Below are 23,022 nucleotides of genomic sequence, written 5' to 3'. Positions count from 1 at the left end.
CTTTATTAACCGTGAATTAAAATTAGTCATAGTTTCGCGGTATATGACGGCATACGTAAGCGTTCGGCAATGCGACAATATATGCACCAATGATTTGCAATTTACGAGCAGTTGGATATTTTAAGAATCTCATTTGCACATTCATAGATAGATAAAGAAAGTTTAAAATAAAACTTTGTATTTCATTACGAGAAATTACGCTGTCAACGGTACAGTAACTTACTCGATTTAAATATTCCTGCTTAAACTAGATAACAAGTACATGCAAAAGATTTATCAGTAGGCTTGTTTTAAAATGTGGAAATCCTTGAGACAATATTTATATAAACTAACACAAATCTATATAAACTGAATAATCTGTATTGTCGAATTGAGCGAGGAAAAAATTCGGAGATCTTACATTATACAAAATAAAATAAGACGTTAAAAGCAGAAAATTTAGAGTAAAATAAAATATTTGAAATAAAATCGGAGTAAACTCAAAGAAAGAGAATAAGGTTAATGTGAGAGACAAGTTTTTTTTTTCCTTAAAACTCAGATTTTACGAGTAGAAAATAAATCTCTGAAATTCGATGGAGACTGTAGAATATATTGAACTCTGACAAATATGAAAAATGACACGTTTGCGATTCGTCAGACGAAAAATATGAAAAATCGAAAAGATGATGTCATTTTTTTAAACGATAATACGACTGCGATGTATAATGTGTTGATATATGCGCGATGAATCATTCAAGTGGTTTGCTGGTTCGCTATTTAATGGTGCAAATATTTTTACGAATGCATTTCCTTTCCAAAAGAATTTTTAAAGCGCATAACATAATAGTACATATTATATTAAAGAAGAACACTGAAATAAGATTTACAAAATGTACAAAAGAATTCTCAATGAATTGACTTTTTGTCATAAATATATATAATACCAAAAAGCCCGCTTAAAGAATAAAATATTTTCGAATATTTTACAAGAATCCACGTTACTTATGATATTTGTTTAAGCAAAACGAAGATAGTACCATTCAAATTCCATTAAATTCTGTTTCACCTTGAATTTGTTAGCTTATCAAAAAATAAAACAGACATTCCATACAAACGATAGCTTGTTAAAACGTAATGGAAAACAGCAATCACATTTATTATATTATCTTTCGTTCCATCACATTTAGCAAGAAAAATCATATTACATTTATATTGTACTTTAACAAACCTTTTTTTCATACAAATTAAAATAATTTAAAATTAAATATTTACCAATTCTGTATAGCTTATTAATAAACATTAAAATATTTTAATTACTATATTATATTATCGAAAAACTTAAACTTTCGTATCAATGTCAAGAATTCGGAAATGTTGCAGACACGGTAAATGGTAAGATGGAGAACTGTGGAGGCGGCCAACGCCTGCCCCCGGACGGGGACGAATTTCCAGCAGCGTACCAAGAATTCAACAACAGTAACAACCAACCACCGTACAGATATATCGCTACGACAAGGACAGCGACGATAACTGCGAATGATGCAGGATTGTGTAATGAAAACGAGTCGTTTCGTACTAACGAGACTGTTAAAATGCTCGCGAACGACAGCAACGTTGTCAGTTCGAGAAGCATTATTCTATCCGATAGTAAGATAACGTTCTCAGGCACTGAAAACGTGAGGCAGGACATAAACAAAGTTGCTTCGGCAAGTATGGAGAGCGTCCGGTCTGAGGTGGGCAAGGCTACGTCGTCCAATGTAGATAATATACGTCAAGATGTGAAGTCCACTGAGATTACTAACGAAGAAAAAAAATCATCTTATCACACTTCAGAAGATATCGCGAAGAAAAACACTTCCATCGTCGCGGGAAGTTCTCTTTATTCTTGTCAGACGACTACCAGCAATTTAATTATGAGTGAGAAGAAGATGGAGATCGCTGGATATTATCACAAGGCCGTGACGACGCTCGAAGAAGTGCCAAGCCACGTGGAAAAGGACGCGCTTATTGATACCCCACCGCCTCTTCCATTGACAGGTACTCATCACTTATCTAACTTCGACGAATGAAATTCCTCGTCTTTTTTTTTTTCCAGAGAGAAGCAACATACTTGAGGTATCAAAAAAATATATTAGAAAATTATTAAATTCAATACTTTCGGAAAGATCGATTCCTCCTCCCTTTAAAATCGCTTCGAGCACATCGCATTTTTATATATTACCACCTTTTTCTATACTCTTATACTTTTTGCAAAAGTACGTTATATTATTCGCAGGCCCGCCAAAAATAGAGCAAGTGTTGCATACGAGAATTACTTCTACGGTAGAATCTCCGCAAAGAAAGTTTTCCTTGAACGGTGATCTCTGGAGACAGGACGACAAGTCTGAGCGATCTGTTCGAGATAAAATCGCAATGTTTTCATCGCAAAGCAATCTTGATGCGCCCCTATTTCCCAATGCCATAACAGCGGCAGCAGCCACGAGCAACAGCAAACGCCTCTCCAAGTACAAATCCTCCGAAGACGTTTGCTGCGACGACAAGAGCAACGGACAGAAAGATCGACCGTCTTTCTTCGCCGACAGGACGCAGAGTTCTTTCGATCTCACCGATTCAGCCAAGACTATGACTGGGCATGACTCCGCGAAGAAATATAATCAGAGAACGCTTAGTTTGCCTCAGACTGTTCAACCTGCTCTGTTGAGTCCAACTGCGCAAACTACGCGGGCTCCAAAGACGCTACCAATTGTTCCACCGAAATCATTATCTAACCCACTGTCAACTTTGTACGACAAGCAGAATTTCTTAAATACGACGACGAAAAATTATTGTGCAAATATCGCGGAAAGCAGCAATTTGCAGAATGTCGTGTATTCGAACATCGGTAAAACTGTAAATTCTTGTAATAATTCTAGCAACTCGATCAAGCCAACGGGCACACCTTCATTAACGCGAGCCACCAGTTTTTCCGGCCCGGCACCCTTTGTGCAAGATCGAGATTCTTTGACAACCGATTCCATCAGTAACTCACAAATTTCAAGAACGAATTCCTTAGCGTCCACGTTCAGACGACCCGGCGAAGATGTAAGGAGGAACAGCTTGAATCAGTTGATCGAGCAGAGACGAAGATCAATATCGAAATTACGTGGTCTGGTTATACCGGAAAAAGACACTGTATCAATCGATCAACCTATCGTTGATTTACCAGAAATCAAATCACGAGATTCAATATTATTGCATCAGGTAAGATTTGAAACATATATAATGCAATTCAATTCATGAGATGTTTAATTCGAATCTAATTTATATTTTATAATATAATACACAATATTTTGTAATATTTCAAAAAATTTATCGGGTATTACTTTGAAAAATCTATTTTTATGAATAATTCTCCATTTTATATGCAAAAAAATATATCATAATAATACATTGTTCGCACAATACAATTTTTTCAGATACCAAAGGCAAATATTCAAGACAAGTGGGGGTCTCAAAGTTCCTTAGCCAGCAACGCCAGCACAGCGAGCCAGCCATTGAAAGCGACAACGTCCTTCAAGATGCCGGCGCCTCAGATATACTCCAAGTACTCCCCGGCTTTCAAAAGAAAGTCTCTCACGGTTTATGGTACTTCAGTGACGACAAATTCCACGATAAACGGCAGCAGCCCGATCAAAAGTTCTCAATCAACAGCAATGTCCACATTTTCGGAGCCACCGAAAAGCCTGGAGAGTATTTGCAGCCCTACAAGAAGCGATTACAGCTTCGAGTTTGCCTCGACGACGAGCTCACCGGATGGCTCACGTACTAGGCCAAGGATAATGCAAAGGAAAGCTCGCTTAGATTACGATGATTCCGACAATGATTCGGCCGTAAGCAGCTCTCAGAGCAGCATATCTCGCGGCTTCAGTCCGCCGATGTCTCCGGTACCGTCGGAAAGATCTACCATTTCATCAGAGAGATCTTACGTCTCCGCGGAATTAAACTGTCAACGTCGGCCTTTGATCGCAGACAATTTGAGCAGAATTTCAGTCGCACGAGATATCAGAGATCAAATTGCTGCATCCGATAAAGATCAATTCACCTCCAGGATAGGTGTTCTCGGTGAACGAACATATCTAGCCGAGAGATCATCTTCCAGCAGCAGCGGCTCACCACAACCGAACGAGTTCGTTTCGAGAAGTTCGCAAATTCCTCAGAGACAATTGAGGCGATCGAACAGCACCGATACGAATTGCAGCACATCCTCGACGCTCACATCCGGGTCTCAAGCCAGTGCCGAGTCTCTATCCCGAAGAGTACTGAAGCCGCAAAGCGTGGAGGCGATAAATCGAAAGAATATCCTGGCGAGCGCCAGATGCCGAAGCGGTAGGGATTTGAACGGATCGCCGCTAATCCAGCGAAAGTTCTCAGACGACGAAGATGCTGTAAAAGAAACCATCCACCAGAACGGTGGTGCTATTCATCAGATGAGCAATAACTCGGGGAGCGATCCCGCGAGCAAACAAGAGATCAAGATTGCGTATATAGAAGTCGCGGATCCCTTCGCGGAGGACGAAGAACCATTACAGAGAAAGGAGGAGAAACCTAAATTGCCACCTAAAATGAGTTTCCCGCCGCCAGCTGTTAGACCACCCAAATCTGAAATGTTGGAGCCATCAAACGATCTTAAGATGTGGGTTCGAGCGGAAGTGAAGACTTTGGCGCGATCAATGGAAGAAAAATCGAGATACGACAAAAGCCCAATCCTCGCAGCTCAAAATTTGGAAACAAGAAATAGTCGTGGCTCCATATTTAACCAACCCGCTATTACTGCGTACTCCAACAACGATTTGTCTTCAAAGAATAGAACTACGGTAAGCGATATGAAGGTCACCGCGATGGAAATGTCAAAACCACAAAGTAAAGCGAATTCAACTCCGAGAAAAAATATGGAAGACCAAAACGATCTTTTGACGATCTTAACGACAAAAAGCCGCTCCAGATCAGCTATACACGTCGACGAAGGGACGTTTGGTAGATCGAAGAGTCAGATGAGCCTAGAAGATATACTTGGCGCTAAGCCAGATTTGAAATTATCCCGTGCGCAAAATACAGAACCAAAAATTGAAAAGAATGGCATAATACCAAGCTCACCGGTAAAATCTGCTTGGGAAATTTCGAAAGAAAATCGATACGGGAGAAGAGGCTCTATTACTTCGAACGAATCCTTGTCGGAGGATAGATCCTTTGTCTCGAAAATACCCACCTTAGGAAGAACCAAAACTGTCGACAGCGGCGACGAGATGACAGAAAGTGTCGAAAGAATAAAAAGTGTGACAGCGTCGAAGATTCCGACATCTCGTGGCTTAAATCGACGCAGCGCCAGTGTCACGGATATGAAGAAAGCTTTGGAGAAGGTTGACACCAGTCCTATGCATAGTCAATCGCAACAGAACGCCAGCAACACTCATAATCGATTTCCAAGTCTAGACAGCAGCGTAGACGAGAATATCGGGACGGAAATGGACACCGATAGATGCTACGGCGAACAATTTGGCAGTATCAGTTCACTCGCCAGCAGTACCAGTCTAATCTCGCAACAAGAACTGGCGCAGCTCGTCGAGGAGGCGAGTTTGGAAGAGGCACGTGGAGCGCACGATGTTATAGTCGTTTTGCTTCACAAGGAAAACCCGACCGGCAGCGTCGGCATCACTTTGGCTGGTGGCGCGGATTGCGAAGTGAAGGAGATCACGGTTCATAGAGTACTGACGCACTCTATCGCGGATAAAGACGGCCGGGTGCAGAGGGGTGACAGGATCCTCAGCATAAACGGTCGAAGCACGCGAGGTCTCACACACCGAGAGAGCATGGCGGTACTGAAGCAGCCGAGATCGGAGGTCGTATTGGTCGTGTCGAGGGTCAGGATGGAGGAAGGCTGTAAGCTGAGGTCGCGAACTGCGAGTGTCGAAACCATCGTCGAAGGTAAACAAATACATGCATTTCTTGCGTGAGAACGATTGCTCTCACGATTTATTTTAATGATAACGGAATCGATGTAAATAAAAGAACTCGGATCGCGTACAGGGTTAGAGACGAATGGAAACGTGGAAGACATAGCGTGGGGACCACCGTCGACCGTGGCGGTTTACAAGGACGGAGCTGGTCTCGGATTTAGTCTGGAAGGCGGCAGAGATAGTCCCCTCGGAGATAGACCTTTAATTATCAAGAAGATATTCACCGGTAAATCTTTGCATATAATATATTTGCGCTCGCGAATATCATGTTAAAGGATAATGTTAATTATAATGATAACGATATTGTTATATTGAAATAATAGAAATTATATTACGTGTTATCTGAACTTTATCTTTACGACAGGAGGTGCTGCCGAGAAAACGGGTGCCTTAAAAGCCGGGGACCAACTGCTTGAAGTAAACGGTAACGATGTAACGCGAATGTCGAGGATAGAAGCGTGGTCTTTGATGAAGAAGCTACACGACGGTGAAGTGAATCTCCTAGTCAGGCATCCTGCCACTAAATCCTCGTGAAATATACGAAATCCCGATTGTATGATGCAAATGAAACGTAGTAATGTGCCAAGCAAGCGTCTGGATTATTTTTCGATCAATATTTGTTACGTAGGTATAATGGTTAATAAGGTATGTTATTTGTTTTCTTCAAGAGATTTTAGAGATACGAACCGATGTTATATGCGCGAGAGGCTTTTTCTATCGTGCTGATAAATTTAAATAATGTCGCTGTTTAGTCAGATAATCCAAAATCTAAATTCATCGATTTATAAAAAGAGATGATCTATTGATATTATTTTTAAGAGCGTCTAAATTAATCGATAACTATCATATACATTCACAGCTCTAATTGCATTGTCATTTATTATGAATTCAATAGCTAACGTGCTAACAAAAAGTTAAGAGAAAATTGCAAATCTATGTGATTTGCTAATTTATTTTTTCCAATCAAACGCCTTGTAAATGAAACATGCATCTTATGCATAAAAATAGTTTTAAAATAGTATTTTCTGCAGAATATATGCAAATTAACGGTACAATACAGTGTCAATCTTAATAGTTTCATCGCAGTAAAATCAATCACGCAAAAAGAGACTTAAGATTGCAAGTTTCCAATCTGAATCGACAATGCAAAATGCAATATCATATCCAATATGCAATGATTAAATGTGGAATAATATTTTTATTTCGTAAATTTCATCAAAAAGCAGCGATATAACATCTTAATGTAGTGTATGTTTTGACAACGAAATATATATGGAAATTTCAATATATGCCATACGCAAGCGAACCGTAATGTTACTGAAATGAAGTAGGTAGACATGTCAATTAATCATTTAATTAAGCGATACGTTGTTAACACGAATCGCTCGTACGTTATAATTCCATAGTGCCGGCCGTGCAGTAATAGTTCGAATTAAGAATTTGCAACAAGCAAAATAGCTGAGTAGATAGTTATAATATGAGCCTGATTGTAGATTGCCTATTTCTAATTTTAGCCACCCCGTCGCCTTATTATAGTGGTTCCTGTTACATTAGGATACGAATGATAGAATATTTTCATACGATACGGTAATCAAAATGATGCGCCGTTATAGCAATAAGAGAGAAAATGACACGAGAGATCAGTTTTCTATGAGTGACTCCGATTAAATGTTAATTAATTTAATTGGCGATTAACTCAACTGACGGAATTGCTTATGGCAACATTTCTAACAATATATATAAATTGTTATCCCTAATCGAATTTTTCTTTTCATGCATTAAATAACAAAAAAATCAACAATTTTATTATACTTGTTATTAACAAGATAGTACAGTTATTGCTTGATAAGTTAATCTCTGATTATATCAATCAATTAGTCAAAGTCGCTCATAATACAATAAAACCACGGAACAGGTTTATGTTAAAGTAATTGATAAATTAGGTGTTAGAGAGAGAGAGAGAGAAAGAAAGAGAGAGAGAGAGATGTCATCTGCTATCTATAGTTCACTCTTTACAAAAATGATAGAATCAATTTAGTACTTATGTAATTTATTTAAATTCATTTAAAAATGCGTTTAATTCAATAATCCATATCCGTATATTATAATAAGTAAATTTGCAAAATAATAATAAAATATAAATTCCCTTTTCTGATTAAACATATGATAGATTAATCGTTTAAACAGTCAAATATCATTTAAGCTCTTATTTGAGAATTTTTTTTTATTAAATTACAAAATTCTTTTTAAAAAAGGCCATTTTGACGCCATCTCGTGGCTATCTGTAAGAAGTAATAAACTTTAAATTTGCTCGCAGCGTGAAGAAAGCGCCAATCGCTACTGAAATCTACAATCGCCCCAATTGAATCTTGAACAGTTCTTCAGTAGCTTCCGTTGCAAAAGCATTCATACCGGTTATGATCGTCTCGATGAAGCTAATGCGCTAACAGCGGTATATATAATGTGCTTAATCACGCGAAGATACCGCATCGCCGCGCGCGTACATGAATAGAATGCCGTTCCGTTCACGATAACGCGTATGTCGAGATATTATCAGCGAAAAATTATCTCTGGCACGAGGCGCGACGTTTTGCGCGATTAGTCGTTTCGCAGGTAGTAAGGATATAACGGGACGAAATGTAATTATTTCAGACGCGAGATCTTGGGATCTGAGAAGAGGGAAAGGAAGATGGCGGACGGTCGCGCTAAAGACGCGCTCCCCGTTGCCTCGCACTTCATTTCCTGATCATCATTCTCCCCACACCTGTTATATCTTTATTAAGAATGTAGCGGGATAAAGTACGACTCACCGATCTATAGAGCACCCGGAAGTCGAAGAGAACCTGCGGGAGAACCGACAATGGAAAAACGGCTCTTCTCGTAAAAACGCGCATTTATCCATGACGGTGACTTTTTTCGAACTGAATACCGCAGCGATCGACGCGCAATCGCGACATCGCGTCTAACGTGAAGTGCGCCGCGAAGACGGATTCTTCGATTAATTTAAATTTATTTTCGCAAATCCATTCTCTAGACAGCACCATGTCCAAAATTGGAATGCAAGACGTCTTCAAGATGTCATTAAAACGGTTTTTAGACATCATATCTTATCGCATTATAAAGACATCTTTAAGATATCATAAAACGGCTTAAAAATGTCTTTATAATGACTGCATTTAGCAAAAGTAGCTTTGCAATTGTTGTAAAATTCTTTAATACGATTTATACATTTAACGCCAATGATGAACTAAAGGCAGGACTAATTATATTAAAGGACTTTACAACAGTTGCAAAACAGTTTTCTTTGCTGAACACAGCCAATACCTACTCTGCAATAGGCATAAGCTGCAAAAATTGGTCAATCGATTATTTTCTCCGCATTCGTTTATAAACAATTTTTTTTCTATTTATGATAAAGTGGCATAAAGCGGTGTAATCTACGATGAGATTTTAAGGCGTAAAATTGAAACTTTAAGCCTTAAGCTGTAAGAAATGGACTAATCAACAGCAATTATTTTCCTCACATTCAACTGATCAATTTCTTATGGCTTAAGGCTTAAAGCTTAAATTTTAAGCTTTTAATCTCATTGTAGATGCCGCTTAAGACAATCTTACGACCCATTTTGCACATGTTTTGTTATCTGTGCTATTTTACTTGAATGTTCGAGATTTCATTGCTTCTTACACATTTCAATTTTTGAAAAATAGAATCCTTTTTTGAAAAAAAATCTTTCCGCTTTCTTGCGTCCATATGGCCATAAATTTTCAACGTTATCGAAATGTGAACTGATCGATCGTTAGCTTAATTTCCATTGCAATCAGAATTATAAATGCGTCGAGTTAAGAGGAAGTGTCATACATAACGGAATATTAATATAAAGGAATATATCGGAATATATATTTAAATATAATACGAAAGCATTTCGGAATATGCATTTATTAAAATTTTGTGCTGTGATATGTGTGAATGACACGATTTAGCATAAAACAAGCAACTATTGATTAAAATACTAATCAATATTATTACGTATTTTAATTCAATGTAAATTCGTTATATATATATATAAAGCACTGAATTGTTCGTTTTTTTTATTATTTAATGTTATAAATGCTCTTTTTATTGTGTATTTCCTATGCAAAACGTTGCAAATAGGGATTCCTTATAATGTCTTTTGTCAAAGATATAGAATCTCTCAATACCAAGAAAAAAAAGTTAAAATTATTAAATTAACGAATAGATAAATTGGAAAATGCAATATTGGAAAATGCAATTTTCACGCATTTTTTCATTCAAAATGATTTGTGAGGTTTCTTGAGTTGTATTAGAAAACTATGTTCCCTTTTGTCTGTTTAATATATTTATTAAATAACTATAGCTGTACATTGAAAATAACAGCAAATTGTATATAAGAATGATTAATACCAATAAAATTTCTTTGGAACACGATCTTCTTTAATACCCATTTTTTCCATGATATCCATCTCAAAAGTCTTTAATGCTGGCTGTAAATAGAAAACATGCATTTAATTTTTTGTTTCTCCGTAAAATTTGTCTTAATATTGTTATAAACTTTTCATGCATTTTATGTATATATGTATAATTAATATAAAATCTATAAATAAAAATAAACAAATTCGAGGTATTTTATATACTTCAAAAGTTATTTTTTCCACATCAGCTTTAGTTGTATCTTTTGTTTGCTCTTGATAAAGCTGACGAAATTTGTAATCTATCGTTTCTTGGGATGTAACAGGAATAGGAATTATTCTACCAGATTTCATGGATACACGTATACGCTGACCATCTTCTGTGAATCGCCATTCTATTGGAGTTGCTTCCCTGCAACGATTTGTAAATTAATAATATATAATCATTGATAGTGTACATTTATCTTCATAAAAGAAATTTTTTATAATATAATAGATATTTACATATTTGAAGGATCAACCAATTGTACTTGTGAAGTTACTAATAATGGTTGTTCTTGCTGCATATATATACCAGATTTTTTATCCATCTTCTGATATTCCAACTTTGTATTAAGTCCTTCGACAATTACCCAATTTCTTTCTTGATAAATTTCTTTTACAATCCCTTGCTTTCCTTTATCTTTTCCTACTAAAATCTCTACCTAGAAAAATATAAATTTATACAAATGTTACAATATTGATATATCAAAATAATATTACTAATGTCATTTCTTACCTTTCCACTTTTTATGAAAAGTCTATCAATAAAATATAACATACCCTATCACCTCGAAAGAAACTCCAATCCTTAATAGGCTCTACATGAATGAATTTAGGAAATTTACGAGGTTCATTATCACGTTGAAATGCATAAGTCCATGGACGATGTATTGAGAAACGAAATCGCTTTTTTTCAATCGTGCGTGGCAAATAATTTGGCTTGTTGGGTGTCTTCCAATAAACCTTAATAAATTAACAAATAAAAATGTTAAAATTAATAATTAATTAATTGGTCAGCAGAGTAGAATAACTTTGATCAAATTTTAATTAACTTGAGTACCAATTAATTCTAATAAACACAACTTGCAAAAATAAACAATTTTTAAGTTCAGCCATTCAAAATCTGAAAATTAGAACTCATCATCTTAATATTATTTTCACAAAATATGTAATATTATAAAAATAATAATATATATATTTTTTGTTAGATTTGTTATAAATAAATTTTTATACTACCTATAAAACTACTAATAGCTCACTTGGATTGGACTTTTAATACCTGTTTCTACTATTGTAGTTTAATTTACATCCAAAAATTAGAAAAAGATGAAGAATAAGTCGAAATTAAAGTCAATCTACATTAGCAGAAATAGACATAAGTGAACTATTAATCTTATACTTTCAATCAGCATGAAAAAAAATTATAATATATTAAAAATTCACATTTAACTGTAATTTAATTTTCATAAGGTTATACAGTTTATGTTCTTTAACAATACACAGACTAAAACAATTTGACAATTGTGCAGACCTGTGCCATTGCTCGTTCTATGTAACTATCCGGTAAATTTGCATATTTCTTTGACCATTCTCCCATGCGTTTTAATAAACTGGATGTCAATCTCATGTCTACTCTTCAAATTATAACAAAATTATTTTTACACTTAAACGCAAACGTTACAATTTTCTAGCGTTATTTTTAAAAGATTGTCTAAAATATGCAATTTTGGTTATGTATCTTCTTAATAAAGTAGCCCCCACACTGCTCCGCACCATCTCGTACTCATCGGAACAGATTTGACTAAAGTCAAAGCAATTACCAGAGGGCTCTGATAAAGACCGATTTCAGCGCCAGAGCATGCATGATCCTATAAAACCACGGAGTAGTAAGGAGATCAAGCTCGAGGTCTGAAAGTGGATTCGAAATACGGTGTAGGAAAAAACCCATGAAAAATCCGGCAAATTAAAGTCTCTCACTAGATTAACAAAGTACCGCAATGAGAAAATTCATTAAATTAGCATTTGGAGCCAAAATGGCGTCAAAGTGCTATCCTAACCTGATTCTGTTAAAAAGTCGGAAATCCATATAAGGATTTGAAAGAAGAAGAAGAATCTGATTCTGTTATTATCGAAAATGCCCGGTTGCTGTGTTGAAAATTGCAAAAATCGCAGTAAAAAAGGCTAAAATTTTGAAAAACCGCACATATGGAGCCAAAATGGCAGAGATTCGTGGTTAATCTAGTGATTAACTTTAATTTGCCGGATTTTCCGGGTTTTACTACATCGTGTATCGGAGCCCCTTATAGTGCTCTAGTATTATCAACGTTTGTTAGCGTCGTATGCTCCTATTCTAGCTAGCTATAATAAGAAAAACATTTCAGAAATATATATTTAAAATATCTATATACTTTTTTATAGAATTTTTCATATATATATGAATTTAAAAATATTTTACGTAAAATTTAAAAATTCAGAATTTTTTTATATGTAAATTATAAAATATTGTAAGATATGTATATTTTTCTATAATTGTATACATATGAACATATTTTGTATATAATTATATTGTAATTTCAATATATGTATATACGATTATATATAAAACATTTTTTCCTGGATAAATGAACAAGTCAATATATGAATATAAATAAATAAATAAATACAATTTGTACCAACAATACTTATACCACCGATAAGATACTATAAAAGACCATCAATCCTGGACAAATTTTCGGAGGTATAAAAAAGGCCCCAAGAGCCCATAGATATTTGAAGAATGTTGACATTATCGACATTTGCTATTATTAACATAAATATTTAGTTTATACATTATTAAATTTATAATTTTTTCATACTTTAAATATTATAATTTTTCATTATATTATAATTTTTTATTAGATAAATGTTTCATAAATAAATGTATACTTGTAAAACTGTAATATTCTATATATTTTAGAAAAATTACAATTTTTTCTCTGCAATTATCATCTCTGTTGATAATCAAACTTTGACGATAACACTAAAATCACAATTTAAAAAATTTACGACTGTGATTGGTTAATTTCCAGCTTCTAACTTCTGATTTATGACTAATGGCTTATTGTAGAATGCGTGTTAGGGCCATTCCACACAACTTGTATAGCCGCATAAAGAAAATCATCCAATCACATTTTTATCATAAAGACAAACGTAAAATACGATTGGATGATTTTCTTTATGCACATGTTTATGCGATTATGCAAGTTTGTGTGGATATAGCCTTAAAGATAGAACGACGCTTGTGTCGACTTGTGTCGATTAGTGTCATCAAATGAAAACCACTTTATATCAATCCCTTTCATCATGTGGAAAATCAACCAGAAGTTGTGCACGCTTTCGCCAAACTCTGATTATAAGATCTCTAGAGCTGTGGTCAAAGTCTCGCTACAAATACTTTGAAGCATTTAATGGACCAATTAGAAGAAAGAATTTTACAAACTGTCTAATTAAAAAATGCTTCAAAGCGTTTGCAACATCGCGTTGATCATATCCTTAGATCTCCTTTTAAGTCCAGTTGCATCAATAGCCTAGTTTCCATCTAAGGTTTAATCCGGATCAGAATGTAAGAACCAACCAATTACAGTCGAGCACTGCCTGTTGCTCGACTGTAACAGGAGAATACTCGATTGTAGGTTGATTCTTACATTCCGATTTAAATTCTTGGTGGAAACCAATTCTAGGCTAGTGTCACTTTGACTTCAAATAAAAGGTCAGTATTTATAATTGATTCTTATTTCAAGACCATCTTAAGTAATGTCTTAAGATGTTAATGCGGCCCTCTGATTAGTTCGTGACATCTTAAGGCTGAATTTAAGATGATCTTAAATATAAGAACTGACTATGAATACCGGCCTTAAAACTCTATCTGTCTCGTTTTAAAGCCAAGAAGAGACAGAGACAGAAAGAGTTTTAAGCCTCACTTAAAATTAAAATAACGTTGGTGCAATCGAGCCTTAAAGACTATTTTCAGGCTTTTCTTTCTCTGGCGCCAATTACAAAAATCTTTGAATTGAACAGTTACTGAATAATAAACAATTTTTGTGAAAAACGTTGCAGAGTGCATACTTATGTTTAACGTTATTAATATTAATACATTATAAAGAATTTCGAATAAATTTCTACTGATATCATGGGCACATACGATCTTAAGTGTTATGAGAAATAGGTTAGAAAAACATTTCAGTGCTTCGTGATTTTCGTGTCTATAGATTTTTGTATTATTTTATGCGTATCATAATGTTAATTCCGATGATTAGGAAGAATGTATCATGTAATCTGCGACGAATTGTCGCATGTGTCACGTATAGAAACAAAATGCATACGAAAATCGTACGACAGTACAACAAGACGAATTTGCTGTCTAGCTCGACCTCAAATGTCGTAGCTTTTAGAATTTACTGCACCGAATCAGATTCTGAACCACACGTTTCTTTGCCTATGCTTGTGACTAATGTCAAACCGTTCAAACCATCTTTTTTCATGCCGTTACGTCTTTTTTTCTTTACTCTTAAAAGTTCACAGATAGATAAAGAGTTTTCTATATTCGAAGCTGTCTACGGAATCAAATACGTATGAAGTTTCTCATGACTAATTAAATACATACTATAATATTGTTCGGGTACTAACAAGTATATCTTTGCATTTCTAGGCAGTAACAGTAATATCTAAGGCTTTAGCAAATGAAAACTATGATTCCTTGGAAGGTCTTGTAGCAGAAGATATGATAGAAGTTTTAAGAACAAAAATCGAGACCCTCAGACCTGAGCAAAGATGGTTGATTGCAGTAAATGAAGAAGATATTGCATTTCATATTATATCTGATATCTCAGCTGAGACAGGTAACAGAATTATCAAATCAATACAATAATATTCCATAGTATACAGCTGTGTGTGTGTGTGTGTGTGTGTGTATGTATATATATATCTTGTTTGCAGATGAGGACCATTCCATTCAAATTAAAATGCTCATCCATTACATCCCAGGTATGGCCACGCAAAAGAAGCCAGAATCAGCTTTTACATTCACAGATTCTAAAATTAGAAATATGTTAACATGTAATTATATTTTTACCCGTAAATATGTAAATAATGTTGGTGGTTCATGGATTGCGACTTTTGTAAATCATTATAGTCTTATTAATGTCTTATAGTAGTTTTGTCAATATATTTGCATAATAGTTTGAAATAAAATTTGTGTTAATCTATTTAATCATTTCTTGTTGCTATAGAAAATAAATGCTACCTATCTATATAACATTACTTTATATTTTTTAATAAAAAGATATTAATATGATATATAATTATTTACATTATATCGTGTTTCAGATGTGTATATACATATATATATAGTATAAATCATATATTTTATTCACAATTAAAATATATGAATTCAGTTTGTACATATAAATATTAGTTATTAATATGTTCTAATATTAATGGAATATAGTTTTTAATGTGCAGCAATGTTGCGCCAATTTGTGTCCCATTTTTTGAAACAGATATAACCAAAGGTCCCTATAAAATAAAATATTCTGTAATATAACATCGTATATAATCATAAAATTTAAAATTACCTGACACATTTGTGGATTATGTATCCAACATTCTTGTTTGGAACCTGCAGTTTGGAATAAATTGTTTTGTTTTGTGGCCACAAAATTAAAAAAATTTACTTCCAAATCTTCTAAATTACACACTGAAATCTTGATTACATTTAAATATGGTTCCATAAATAACGAGATAACAACCATAGCAGAAATACTAGCTTGCTTGAAGTTTATTTCGATAGATTTAGTTGAGAAAGCTATTAATTTATTTAAATGTTCTAATGTAGGCAATAGATCTCCTGCAATAATACAATGTTAAATCAAATCCAATAAAAATTCCAATACTGAATAGAAATGTATAAGCATAACATTATATCAAAACTAAGATATAAATAGAAAAAATAAAACATTCACATTTTCTTTATTATTTATATCTTCAGATATAATAAATTTTATGTATACATACGTTTATTCAGTTTGTATTGACATTTTTATTGTACTTTATTTAATTCGATAGAAAACATTTTAATTTCACAATATACATAAAAAAATGTTTAATCTGTATTATAAGATAAAATTTCTATAATTACTTTTGTAAATTGCATCAGTGAGACGAAAAGGTTTAGTGATAGTTAAGGCAAACATTGGAATTTGATTACGTTCAGTTCCTTTTAATAATCTGTCTATTGCTGCAAATATAAATTAATCAATTACCAATTAGGAAATATTCAGACTATATGTATAAATTCCGTTGTTTGTCTTACATTTTCCTACTTCTTCAAATACTTTTGTGACTGGAATATTTTTACTGATATATTTGCTTAGATGCATGGCATATAATCCGTATTTGCTGTTTGTTCTTTCGTAACTAGGACGATAACTAGACGTGGAGTACGCTTGTACTAAGTTTCGTAGGTTTTTCCTACTCTTATATTCTTTGACTTTTGGTATCTCATTATGAATATCAGGATTGGATTCTCTGAAAGTTTTTAATACAGTGTATCTGAATGTTTGATTACATTGAACTATCGATATGACCTTAATTCCCAAAGCATGTACATAAAAAAGTAAATAATTGTAGAATTCCTTACTTTGGTGGTACAGTTTGACACATGTCCAATATCGTTACTAAAAGAGCAGGATCATTTTGCAATAATATAGCTAACAATTCACTTTCACAAATTGCATCTCTTCTTAAATAAGATTCTGGCGCATCAACAGCAAGCATGTAACTCTCTTGCATTTTAAAACCATGTCCAGCATAATAGAATAATCCTACATGACATAAACTTTAGTAAAGGCAATATATATGTATATATTTCTATGCAGTATATTTATAATAACTCACCATAAACTCCTTCTTTTAAAACATCACCAAATTTTTTTATAGCATTCTTCATTTGTTCAAGCGACAAGTTTACCAGACAGATTATTTTAAAATCGATTTCTTTTAACAGAATACCAATTTTTGCAGCATCGTTTTTAGGTGTCTCTAGACACATGTGATTTTCATAATCGTCATTTGCAATGATTAAAGCTATTTTCGCTATTGCTTTTTCACGAGGAAGGTCCAACTATATCAATACGAATATATATTATCACAATAGTTTAGACAAAAATTCATTTAATTTTTATTCTCATAAAATAATAAATTGCATGTAATTTTTACCATTATATGACTTCTTTGAGTGATTACTTCATTCACGTCATTATTTATATAACAATGATATTTTCCTTCATGTTTAAAACTAAACTGTTTTATCTAAAACATTTTTCTTTTTCTATTATACAATCTTTTAGCATTAATATTATGTGTACTTACGTGCAATACATTGGATGTTTCTCCTTCTAATTTTATATTATCTCTAAACCATTGATAATGTGGTTCTGGATGACCTTGTGCTATACATTTAATTATAAAATCTTCACCTTCCTTAAGTTCTAAGAAAGCAGATGGTTGTTGCTGTATAACTACAGGTACGCGAGATAAATTTACAAAAACTGATTTTGTTAGCAATATAGATATTACTACCTCTCCATCATTCGTGACTTGTGAGATTTTGCAATTATATTCTCCAGCTTGATCACAACTGTAAGAAATTGTGTAGATAATTAGTTAATATGTCACATGTTACAAATTGAGACAATATTTTTACCTATTTATAACAATGTCAAGTTCACAACTTTGCTGTCTCTGTAGCTCAATATTATTGTGATACCACTGATAACTCGGCGACGGTATACCCGTAGCTTTGCAAGAAAGATAAAGGTGTTGACCAAGAGATATTTCTAAAGTATCACGTTCTAGATCGTCAGAGGGATGTTTAACAATTACGGATGGTTCTAATAATAATTTTAAAAGTTAGATAATTGTTATGGAGTATTTTATCTACAATATATCATCTGATTCTGAACTATCGAGAGACAGATATATACCTGGATAATGTAAGACAGATAAAACGTTACCAAGTTCACAATCTCTGAGCAATGTGCATAATATTCCAATTGTACACATTTTTACATTAAGCTCGAACAATAGATTGTCTGCTGGCGTTTTTGTAGCATTGGTATTCTGTTCTAATGACTTTAGCCACGAGTTCCTATAGGTATGACAGATACATAAAAGTTTATTAAGAATATATACTTGTTGATTAATTTTTATCAAAGTTATCCGAATTGTTATTCTTTACCATTGGTATCCAAATTGTTCGGCTACGTGATAGGCGAGTATCTGCCAACTTGAGTTCTTATTTAACTCGTGAATTAATTCTTTGTACATTCCTGATGGAATACGCTCTAAATATACATCTTCACTGATTTTTGCCATTTTAATATAATTATATGTATTGATTATTTTGCACAATTAAAACGATTAAAATATAATCTTATCGATGTAACGATTTCTTTGCTGTCAAATGGACGTTACTTATTATAGCACGCTTTTTCCTTAATGTGAAAGGAAGGGAATTAATGAATAAACGTCATCATACTTCAGGAAAAATATATTGCATTTATTTTAACAATTTTCTTCATAATTTACTTATCAAGAATACATTGATATTTCATAAAAAGGCACAGAATCTAGTGTTGAGAGTTTATATTACATCTAATCTAATTTTATACATTAATTTTTTTATATATACGAGTTTTTTAATAAAAATATAGATCTATATTTGATAACTGAACTAGTGCACACTTTCTGTACTTAAAGTAAAATAGAAATATATTTGACGTTTGGTGAAAGCAGGAAAGAAAATTCTAGTGCAGTCAAATGACGGAATAAAAAACAAACTTATTTTTTTTTTAGAGGCAATAAGTCTGTTCGTGTTGCTTGCTCTTTTTTTGCGTTCAGTATCATCGCTTTCTTTCTTTTCAACGTCTCTGAATATATATATTTATCTCATTTTACGTGCAAACATTTTTAGGAATTTCAAGCAACGCAAACAGACCTAACCTCAGTGATTGGTTCGTCGGTCATCCAGCGAACTCTTTCTTTAGTGACAAATGGTTACTGAGTGCGCAATCGCATAAATGGCGAGTGACTAGGGAACTTGTTTCTCATTCTCGCGCGACGAACGATTTCAGGGACAAATCATAAAGTCCCTGAGGTTTTCGTTAGGGATACGACCGCGAGAGGGCGGCGATCGTCGCGCGACCAGTCGGCCCGCGAAGTTGCAGCTCCTGCGCAATGCGCGTGGCGCGCTGCGCCGCATGATCTTGCGTATCAGTGTTCGCCAGTGCCATCCGGAAGGCATACACATCGGTTTACGCGTTACGCGGGGAACAGCGCGATAATCGTAATCCGTGCGGGAATCTGCGAGCAGTGGTGCGTCGTTTATCGAAGAATAAAAAAAAAAAGCCAGGAAACGGATCGCGGATCGCGAGGACGGCGGACGGTGTTGTTAGGCGACGATAGGGTGGCTGGTGGTCGGCGGTCGCTCAGCGGCGGCGATAGTGGTGGTTGGTGGTGGCGGCGGTGGTGGTGGTGGTGGGTGCTCCGGGTTCCGCGAGTGTCCGCGAAAAACTAGTGCCGCGAGCCATCATGGCGAACCCACGGAAATTCAGTGAAAAGATCGCGCTGCTGAACCAGAAGGAGGCGCAGGACTCGGCCGCATTCGAGGCGATCATGAAGGAGGTCTCGAACGTCACGAGCAGAGTAAGGAGATATCAGTATTATCCTTTGGCGTGGGTGGCTCGGTGCCGTGCCGCGATCGCGCCGTGACCCGTCGTGCACTTCCCTCGGCTCAGATGTTAGAACGTAAACAACGGGTGTCTCCCCTCGCCTCCGTCATCCCCTTGCCCTAGTCGTTCTCTCGCCTTCTCCGTCTTTTCTTTTTATCGTTGCGCTTACCGCGCTGTTCGGTCTCCGAGTGTGCGCGCGTGCGTGTGTGTGTGTGTGTGTGCGCGCGCGCGCGCGTGTATATATGTATGTGTGATTGTGTGAGTGCATACATATGCGTGCGTGCGTGTGCGTGTGTTGCTTGCCTGCCTGCCTGCCTGCCCTGCCCGTCTGTCTGCCTGCTTGCCTGTGTATCGGCCGGGTTGCTCCGCGAGCGAGCGTGCGTGTATGTGCGACTGTTGGTGCAAGTGCATCGCGAGCGCGCGGCCGCGTATCCTCGGCACACGTATATACCTCGCGACTCGCGTTACCGCGAGAGCGGTGTGTGCACATATACCAGCTTAACGTCGCGTGGATTTTCCACGCACGCCCGCGCCGATCCGATCCGCGGCTAAAGCGCTCCGAGACGCGATTACGCGACCGCGGATTAATCTCTCCGCGAGCGCGATTAAACGAGTTGTCGAAATTCACGTTTCAGCTTTGTGTTTTACCGCGACGCAACGATTCCGCTTTAACGGTTCACGGCCCCAAATTTATTTCTGTTTGGCAATTCCGCGTTGTTCAGAGTTGGAGCGCGGTGTTTAAATACCCGCCGGACGGCACGTGGGATTTCAATTTCGAGGGGGGGGGGGAAAAAAAAATAAATAAAATAAAAATATCGAGAGGAACGCGTTTCCTCGGGTGATCCCGCGGATAAAGCTCGGCGTTCGTTACGATGCATTCGATTCGTTTCGATACGCATGTAAACATTCCGCTCTCTCAATAGCAGCGGCCGGCGGCCCTCGAGGTATTTTCAACGGGAGCGTCGGCGAGGTTGGGTCGATGCATTTAGCGTCCTCGAGCGCACCTCCGCATGCCCCCGTGCGGTTAAAACCGAGCGCCGGGGAACGTTCTCCAATCGCGTCGGAAAGATAAGGACGTCTCGCGGGACCGTTCGTCGACTATCCGAGTATCTCGGAGCGAAAATCTTCTGGACAAATAAACGAGATTGGATCACCGCGCTTTACGCAGAAATTTACTTGTCTAGACATGAAAACATGATTGTTTACTACCGCGCGCGCGGGTACGGCAAACTACTTTGTTTATTATTATTATTGTACTAGTAACAATAATTACTGTAGCTTGAATTTTTCTTAATAAGGAATTGTTTTTATCGTATTTGCCATCTTATAAATATTTACGTACGTTGAATTTTGTTGATGAAAACTTGGTTTTTTTTTTACATTGAGAAGAAATGTATCAAGCTTTAGTAAATAATAATAAATTTAATGATAATTAATATAATTTTAATAATAAATATTTATTTGAATATTGCCAATTGAACATTTACTTACGGTAAATAAATATTCAATAAAAGAATGATTGCCAAATTAAATTGATGATTTTGTACGAAATAAATAAATCTTTATATTTAATAAATAATTCGTTGGTGCCATTCGAACAAATGATTTGTGAAAATTCATATTTTTTTCCAGTGCATCTTGTTTCATTATATAAATATCTATACAATTTCCTAAATTTTATCTCTTGATCTATAAAGTTTATAAAATATTTAAGCTCGCCGACCCTCGATTTAAGATGAAAACCGCTTAAATTTCACCGTCAAGTAGCTGTTAACTGTCAACTTTTAAACAGTCATCCGTCGTGTCTCGTCGAACTTAAACACAGTGCGAATTCCGTTAGATTTTCCAATGTTTCGTGCACGTTGTTTAAATTTTTCACTCACGGAGTAGACTTAGAGTACCGTTCGGATCGCCAATCGGAGAAATGAAATCCGCCACGGAGATAAGAAACCTGTTTATCGGAGCGTGATCCATAGAAATCCAATCATTATACCGTGAAAGTCACTACTACGTCGCGCGTAGTAACCAACGCTTATAATCGACAAAAAGGAATGAAGACGACGAATATATTTGCGAACTAAAGCGAGAACTAACCGTAGTGGGCTTTCCACAACAAGCCATTGCCGTTACCTAAGCTTTAAGCCTAACCGTAAGAAATCGATCAATCGTAAAAATGTAAAAGCAATAATCGACTTTAATTGGTCAATTTCTTACTTTTTCAAACTAAAAACAGTCGTAGATTGTAGAATAAGAGTGGCGAGGGTGGCAGGATGATAAGAGGATCGTCAGTCCTGGCTACGTAAGTCTCGCGGGAGAAGGAAGAGGAAGTAACTTGGTTAGCTCTGCGGCGATGATGTCTCACTAATATTTGAGTTTCCGTTCCGAAGCGCCTAATCTCGCAAGGCTAACCGGTCGGGTGGAGGGGAGCTGTGAGAAGCTCTCCTCGCTCACACGACTGCTGCTTTGTTTGGCGGTGTGGTTGTCAATTGACGGGACCTGCACAGGTAGCCTCGGCGAGCAGCTCGGTGGGTGCCAGTCCCACGGGATCCGGCGTACCGGAGACCCCGCTGTCCGTCAAGAGTGCCGGCGCCAGTCCACCGCAGTCCAGCGGCAAGCATCTGCACATTAACCTGGGAAATCAGTTCAGGGCGGGTGGCTCGCTGCCGAACGTTAACAACAATGTCAATTGCGGCAACGACGCGAAAGAGCACACCTCGCCGCATCCCGGCGCGATCCACTCGATCGACCTTAAGGTCTGTACTGATCTTGCCCGAACGAAAAACATCCCTCAGTTGTTGTTGCCCCACCCCCCC

General features: G+C 36.1%; 5 protein-coding genes across 16 annotated transcripts in view; 3 read left to right on the top strand and 2 right to left on the bottom strand.

Annotated features, from left to right (window-relative positions):
- The window catches only part of LOC108746609, a 32,033-nt gene extending 24,344 nt beyond the window's left edge, over positions 1–7,689 (top strand). For both annotated transcript variants that reach the window (XM_018483482.1, XM_018483481.1), the window contains 5 exons: positions 1,360–2,016; positions 2,255–3,219; positions 3,435–5,940; positions 6,043–6,198; positions 6,337–7,689. In XM_018483482.1, coding sequence (XP_018338984.1) covers positions 1,360–2,016; positions 2,255–3,219; positions 3,435–5,940; positions 6,043–6,198; positions 6,337–6,506 — 4,454 coding nt within the window. In that variant the 3' untranslated portion in view covers positions 6,507–7,689. The remainder of the gene's footprint in view (positions 1–1,359; positions 2,017–2,254; positions 3,220–3,434; positions 5,941–6,042; positions 6,199–6,336) is intronic.
- Positions 7,690–10,314: 2,625 nt separating this feature from the next.
- Positions 10,315–12,222, bottom strand: LOC108746606 (probable 39S ribosomal protein L24, mitochondrial). Its single transcript, XM_018483476.1, has 5 exons — positions 11,974–12,222; positions 11,223–11,405; positions 10,905–11,104; positions 10,626–10,812; positions 10,315–10,475 (listed from the first exon to the last, which is right to left on the bottom strand). Exons 1-5 carry the CDS (start codon positions 12,067–12,069, stop codon positions 10,389–10,391), a joined length of 753 nt encoding a protein of 250 aa, XP_018338978.1. The 5' UTR covers positions 12,070–12,222; the 3' UTR covers positions 10,315–10,388.
- A 2,312-nt stretch (positions 12,223–14,534) lies between these two features.
- On the top strand, positions 14,535–15,653 carry LOC108746622. The gene is made up of 3 exons (XM_018483515.1): positions 14,535–15,050; positions 15,130–15,319; positions 15,417–15,653. The coding sequence occupies exons 1-3, from the start codon at positions 14,706–14,708 to the stop codon at positions 15,629–15,631; spliced, it is 750 nt and encodes a 249-aa protein (XP_018339017.1). The 5' UTR covers positions 14,535–14,705; the 3' UTR covers positions 15,632–15,653.
- A 236-nt stretch (positions 15,654–15,889) lies between these two features.
- On the bottom strand, positions 15,890–18,942 carry LOC108746620 (mucosa-associated lymphoid tissue lymphoma translocation protein 1-like). 2 transcript variants are annotated; one of them, XM_018483502.1, is made up of 11 exons: positions 18,718–18,942; positions 18,464–18,627; positions 18,184–18,370; positions 17,850–18,117; positions 17,697–17,789; positions 17,376–17,601; positions 17,119–17,302; positions 16,792–17,006; positions 16,618–16,716; positions 16,055–16,326; positions 15,890–15,995 (listed from the first exon to the last, which is right to left on the bottom strand). In XM_018483502.1, the coding sequence occupies exons 1-11, from the start codon at positions 18,852–18,854 to the stop codon at positions 15,891–15,893; spliced, it is 1,950 nt and encodes a 649-aa protein (XP_018339004.1). In that variant the 5' UTR covers positions 18,855–18,942; the 3' UTR covers position 15,890. The 2 variants fall into 2 exon arrangements, with proteins under 2 accessions (XP_018339004.1, XP_018339002.1); XM_018483500.1 differs by having other exon boundaries at positions 15,890–16,326.
- A 710-nt stretch (positions 18,943–19,652) lies between these two features.
- The window catches only part of LOC108746621 (CREB-regulated transcription coactivator 1-like), a 31,576-nt gene continuing 28,206 nt past the window's right edge, over positions 19,653–23,022 (top strand). For 7 of the 10 annotated variants that reach the window (XM_018483510.1, XM_018483504.1, XM_018483509.1 and 4 more), the window contains exons 1-2: positions 19,654–20,183; positions 22,714–22,962. In XM_018483510.1, coding sequence (XP_018339012.1) covers positions 20,070–20,183; positions 22,714–22,962 — 363 coding nt within the window. In that variant the 5' untranslated portion in view covers positions 19,654–20,069. Of the gene's footprint in view, positions 20,184–22,713; positions 22,963–23,022 lie in introns of all 10 variants that reach the window. The other 3 variants (XM_018483505.1, XM_018483503.1, XM_018483511.1) reach the window with 2 other exon arrangements.

Source organism: Trachymyrmex septentrionalis, unplaced genomic scaffold, assembly GCF_001594115.1.
Source record: "Trachymyrmex septentrionalis isolate Tsep2-gDNA-1 unplaced genomic scaffold, Tsep1.0 scaffold182, whole genome shotgun sequence".
Classification (NCBI taxonomy): domain Eukaryota; kingdom Metazoa; phylum Arthropoda; class Insecta; order Hymenoptera; family Formicidae; genus Trachymyrmex; species Trachymyrmex septentrionalis.
This window is presented reverse-complemented; position numbering and strand designations above follow the sequence as displayed.